The sequence below is a fragment of the Triticum dicoccoides genome, chromosome 7B (assembly GCF_002162155.2).
Source record: "Triticum dicoccoides isolate Atlit2015 ecotype Zavitan chromosome 7B, WEW_v2.0, whole genome shotgun sequence".
NCBI lineage: Eukaryota > Viridiplantae > Streptophyta > Magnoliopsida > Poales > Poaceae > Triticum > Triticum dicoccoides.
This window is the reverse complement of record NC_041393.1, coordinates 749,717,422-749,723,421: the sequence shown is the minus strand read 5'-3', so window position 1 is coordinate 749,723,421 and position 6,000 is coordinate 749,717,422. Positions and strand designations below refer to the sequence as shown.

The 6,000-nt window shown below is 50.1% G+C and overlaps 1 protein-coding gene across 1 annotated transcript; it reads right to left on the bottom strand.

Annotated features, from left to right (window-relative positions):
* Positions 1-432: 432 nt before the first annotated feature.
* LOC119341498 (cytosolic sulfotransferase 5-like) lies at positions 433-1,653 on the bottom strand. Its single transcript, XM_037613372.1, has one exon. It carries the CDS (start codon positions 1,605-1,607, stop codon positions 519-521), a length of 1,089 nt encoding a protein of 362 aa, XP_037469269.1. The 5' UTR covers positions 1,608-1,653; the 3' UTR covers positions 433-518.
* Between the last annotated feature and the right edge of the window lie 4,347 nt (positions 1,654-6,000).

The following is a 6,000-nucleotide window of genomic DNA, read 5'->3' as shown; positions in this document are numbered from 1 at the left end:
GGACGAGCTGTCGGACGACTCAACATAGTGCTTATATGTTTTCGAAAAGGGAGCACTGCTAATCCGAATCCATTGCTTCAAAGAAGAATGAACAAAAAAATGTAGCAGAGATTCTACTACTTTGCATTCGGTTGATCGTCTGTGAAGCAGTTTCGCATTCGGTTTGCAAGATTTCGAACAAATGGACTCGTCCGCATACCGAAGGAGTACCGCATTGGATGGGTTGCAATGTGGCCCGATTTGACATGAATATTCGCGCTTGTGTCAGCTATAGACCTGTTGTTTTAATCTGTTGGTAAATGTCACCCACGTGTCCCCTCTAGGCTCTAGCGTTCAGCACATGCATAATGTGTTTGATGCCCAACTCTCTGGCCCTCCATGTGCCTCTCCAACTCCAAGCGAAGGTGACAAGCAGGAAGAAAGCGAAGGTGATGAGGAAGAATGTGATGGCCAAGGATAAGGCTTGAAAATGTTGTAGTCACATAATAAAAATACATAAATTCAACAATATGGGTGAGCTAGACTTCATCCTTGGAGGAAGCGCCAAAGGTGAGCATGGACCCCTGGAGCGCCTCGGCGACGATGCCGTCCAGCCGCGCCGCCATGGCCGGCGTCATGCAGTTGCTCCAATCCCCCACCGTGCCGTTCCTAAAGAAGGCCTCGTTCTTGAGCCCCAGCATCGTGCTCCCTCTCCTGTTCACCTCAAGCCCCTTCAGCGTACCCAAGCTGCAGAGCTCCACGATGTCGCGCACCACCCCGGCCGCCTCCTCCTCTGGCGAGAAGGGGCATGCCATGAACGCCGCCAACTTCATCAGGCTACCCGACGGGTCAAGCAGCATGTCCTCGTACCTAAGGAACAGCACCTGATCGGGGCTCCGGCGGCTCGCCTCCCAGTACTCGAGCGTGTGGCGCCACTGTGGCCCCGCCACGCTCTGGCCCTGGCAGAAGAGCTCGAACGCCTCCTCGAACGTCGGCATGGCGGCCGACGCGCCGCCGACGTCGGCCATCCGCTGCAGTGTCGCCGTGGTCTTCTCGTGGTAGTGCCAGAAGGATACAAACGTGTCCTTGGGGTCCCGGCAGACGTACACGATCCGGCCGCCGGAGCCGTCCTCCGTGCCCGTGATGCCGCGGGGCAGCAGGGAGTAGGGCACGTGGGTGGCGAGCAGCCGGGGAGAAGGGATCTCCTCGTAGATCAGACCATCGTCGTCTTGGTTGGCGAGCTCGAGGAAGCGGACGAGGTCATGGGGGCTGTTGCGGTGGAGCGGGTGGTCGGCTCCGACGGACGGCGGATGGGCGGCACGGTTGAGCGCGGAGAACGCGAGCGCCTTGAGCCAGGTGGTACCGGTCTTGGGGAAGCTCGCGAGAAGCACGTCGGTGGGCCGCGGCTTGAAACACGCGTGCGACGCGCCGATGAACTTGAGATAGAGGTCAGTGTGCCAGAAGCCGCCGTATCGGCGCAGCCGGTACGGGGGGAACCCCGGCGCAGTGGGCAGCGATGGCATGATCTCCGCTAGGTCGGCATGCGGGTTGGCGATGACCGCGGATGCTACAGCTTCTTCTTTCTCTACGGCTGCGCCGGCCGACATAGGAGCACCAGTACTGGCCATGGCTTCTTTTTCTGGTTTCTTACCTTCTTCGGTGCTTGCGAGTAGCGAATATATAACACTTGTAGGCGCTGTCTAAGCTACATGCGCTCTCTACGCAATCTTATTGTGGGATGAACAAGAGGCTGAGAGACACCCGTAAGGGGATAAGGCAGGATGGTGCCATCGGTGTGTGGAGGCCACAGCTGCATGTGGGCGATTGGCCGCCCGGTACCGGTTTCAGTTTATTAAGAGCATCTTCAACCGTCGCATAAAAATTTCACGCTCAATAAAAGTTATAGCGTTGTAGCACTTTTAAAGCGTCGGGAACAATATTGCTTTAGCAGACGCTCAAAAACGCACGCCCAAAAAAGCACGAAGTGTAAATTGTGAAGTGCGTGTAATCCGAAGCCTAATATATCCTGCGTGCGATAGCGTTTTAACGCGTGCCCAAAACTTTTTAGCGCGCGATATTTTACAACATCTGTTGGAGCTGTTCGGCGCCTAAAAACGAACTTTTAGCGCGCGGAGCTCTTTTTGTGCGGCTGTTGGAGATGCTCTAAGTCAACTCCAACGCGCGAATCAACTTGTGCTTGGATGGTTAGAGGGACAGTGGTATCCCTAGCCCACCAGGTTTCAAGTCCTGCTGCTCGCATTATTCCCGAATTTATTTTAGCATTTCCGGCGATGCGCTTTCAGTGGGAGGAGATGTTCCTGTCGACGACGAGGCGGCTACGGTAACTTCATAAGTCTCAAGATAATATGCCGGCTCAGTTTCTCTCGAAGGTGCTCATAGAGATTGGGTGTGCATGTGTTGAGTGTATGCGTAAGTATGAGTGCTTACGTCTGTACTCATTGTGTCAGAAAAAAATGTCAATTCCAACGCACTGTTAGACATAGAGATATTTTGCATTTAATCTCAACTCAGCTCTTTCTCTTTATCCTTCTCGTAACATCCTCTCTCTCTCTCTATCCCGTGTAACCAACTGAATCATAGCGATCAATTTGGACTTGTTGTAAACCAAGGCAAGGGTTTTTCTTGCCATTGATCAAGTATATTCATGCGGCTCTCACATGAGGGAGTAGGAACGCTTTCATCAAATTCTACATGGTATACAGAGCCAGCCTCTTCCAATCAATCTAGTGTCCAACACAAACATCAACCTCGCCATGTCTTCCACTTTTCCGGCCGTCCTCAACCTTGGAGCGGCGCCACCCACCAAGAAGCTAGCAAGGGGGAACTTCCTCCTCTGGAAGGCCCAGTCAATGACGGCCCCGCGAGGAGCGTAGGTCACTGACCTCCTGGATAGCACCGATGCAGCGCCCCCGAAGACGGTAGAGCAGCAGCAGTCGGACAAGAGCATGCCCATTTGCCAAGTCCGCTATATGGACCATGGTTGTCCAAAGATCAGCAAGTCCTGAGTTACATGCTGAATTCTCCTTGGAATTCTCTCTCCAAGGAGATATTGGCGCAAGTTGTTGAGTAGCTTTGATTTGTGGACCGCCCTTATTACTTGAGGATTGCCGCCATTACCAACACGAAAAAGGGCAACACACTGAGCACCCTATTCATGGCGAAGATGAATAGCTTGGGAGATGACTCGCCGTTGCTACTTAGTCCATCTCTGGAACATCTCTGATCTAGAGATGGTCACCTACATACTCGCAGGCCTCGATCGGGAGTATGATCCAGTAGTTTTAGCGGCCAGTGCTATCAAGAAATTGATCTATGTTGATGATCTGTTTCGTAGATTGCGGCCTTCGGTCAGAGAATGGAGATGCTGGCAAATGGACCTACTAGTCACTTTCACCCATCCACCAATACCGCCTATGGAGGGCGCAGCCAGGCTTGGGGCAAGGGCCAAACATAATGGATACTAGGGATCAAGCCCTAACAAAACTAACTCGAGTACATGATGAATCTCATCCAACTCCTCACGGACCAGTGAGCCTACGAAGGAATTACTCACTCCCGGTGGGGAGCATCATGGAATTGGCGATGGAGAAGGGTTGGTGATGACGAAGATCGAATATCCCCCTCTCCGGAGCCCCAAACAGACTCCAGATCTGGCCTCCCAATGAAGAACAGGAGGCGGCGGCGGCTCCGTCTCGTGAAATGCGATAATTCTTTCTCCTTAATTTTTTTCTAGAAATATAGGATTTTGTAGCGTCAGTTTCAAGGTCTGCGGGGCCACAAGGTGGGGACAACCCACCTGGTCACGCTTGGATGGGGTGGCGTGCCCTGGTGGGTTGTGCCCACCCAGGTGCCCCCCTCAGGTGGTTCTTGACTCCAGAAATTCTCTTTTATTGTATAAAAGATGCTCGCAAAGTTTCATTCCGTTCCGAGAACTTTTATTTCTGCACAAAAACAACACCATGGTAGTTCTGCTGAAAACAGCGTCAGTCCGGGTTAGTTTTATTCAAATCATGAAAATTAGAGTCCAAAACAAGAGGAAAAGCGTTAGTAAAAGTAGATATGACGGAGACGTATCAACTCCCCCAAGCTTAAACCTTTGCTTGTCCTCAAGCAATTCAGTTGATAAACTGAAAGTCAAAAAGAAAAACTTTTACGAACTCTTTTGCTCTTGTTTCCATAAATAACCTTAAAGAACACCCAGGTTTTCAGCAAATATTATAACTAACCATGTCGACAATAACTCTTAAAAATTATATTAACTCATATCAATGACATAATCAATTAGCGAGCAATAATAAGACATCTCAAACAGCAACACGTTGTTAAAACAACCATGATACAATATGTCAATAGTGGTATCTCGCTAGCCCTTTCTGAGACTGCAAAACATAAATGCAGAGCACCCCCAAAGTTCAAGCAGCGACTAAATATTGTAATTCATGGTAGAAAAGATCCACTAATGATGCACCCAACATTAGCTACACACAATGCATCAGCATGACAACAATGCTCTCAGGTTCTGGCGCTTACTTGAGAAGGTGATGACACAACATAAAAGTAAATAGATAGTCCCTTCGTAGAGGGAAGCAGTGATTTGCAGAGGTGCCAGAGCTCAAGTTTTCAAAACAGAGGTAAATGAAATTTTGAGATATGCACCCTTCTTGTTTACTTTGCGACCATCAGTTATCAATATCTTCCATGCTAAACACACTAGTAGCTGTTCCCAAACGATAAAGTAAAGGTTATTGCTCGATAGGAGTTTTTGTTTGATTATTTTTAAGTTCATTTTGCAATTTGGGACTGGGAATCCCTATTATCGCCCCTTTCTCGTGCAATGGTGAGTGAATAAACACCCATCCTGAGAATAACCCGCTTAGCATGGAAGATACCAACTACCTCCTGTCGCTCTATGAACAATCCCGACACACAAAAAGGATATTTATTTAAAGTTTTTAGAGGTGGCACATGCAAATTTACTTAGGACGGCTGGGTAATACCGCATATCACTACAAAAAAAAGACACATCTGTGGCATTTTGGGCCGAACGAATTTTTTATTTGTCATACATATGACACTTCTATGACGATAATTGTGACAAAACCCGGTATCATCATAGATGTGGTGGGCTCCTACTTCTATGACAAAAAATCATGACAGAAAATGGGCTTTTCGTCCTGGGCAGGCCGGAGACGCAGCTGCATGACATTCTTTGGGCCGTCCATGACGGAAAAAACCGTGGTAGAAGCGAGGGCGAGGAAAATTTCGGGGAGTTCCCGGTTACAGTGGATGGTCGGGGGCCGAGCGATGCACGTTTGCCTCGTACACGTACGTGCGTGTGTGCGAGGCGTTGGCTCTAACTGAACCCGAGCGAGGCGTTGGGCTCTAACTGAACCCGAGCGATTGCACTGCAGGCTACGTGTTACTGAACCCGAGCGATTGATCGATGGCTGTTAACTGAACCCGATCGAGCGATTCCTTCGCTACCACTGCTAACTGAAGCCGATCGATGCTGCCTCTCTGGATGAACAGTGAGCGTTGCGGGAGGGGGGGGGGTTGGATGAACAGTGAGCGGTGGGAGTGGATGAACACGTCCCGTGGCGTTGCCTCTGGATGAACAGGACCCCGATCGATCGAGCTGGTTGGGGCTGGATGAACAGGACCCCGTGAAGGGCTGTATGAACAGGACGACCCCGTGGAGGGCAGGATGAACAGTAATCAGTGGAGGGGTGGATGAACAGTAGCCCATGGAGGGGTGGTTGAACAGGAGCCCGTGGAGAGGGGAGGTTTTAGACTAAGTTCATGATAATTAAGTTCTAATCAAATTATGAACTCCCACTCAGATTAGACATCCCTTTAGTCATCTAAGTGTTACACGATCCGAGTCGACTAGGCCGTGTCCGATCATCACGTGAGACGGACTAGTCATCGTCGGTGAACATTCTCATGTTGATCGTATCTTCCATACGACTCGTGTTCGACCTTTCGGTCTCCGTGTTCCGA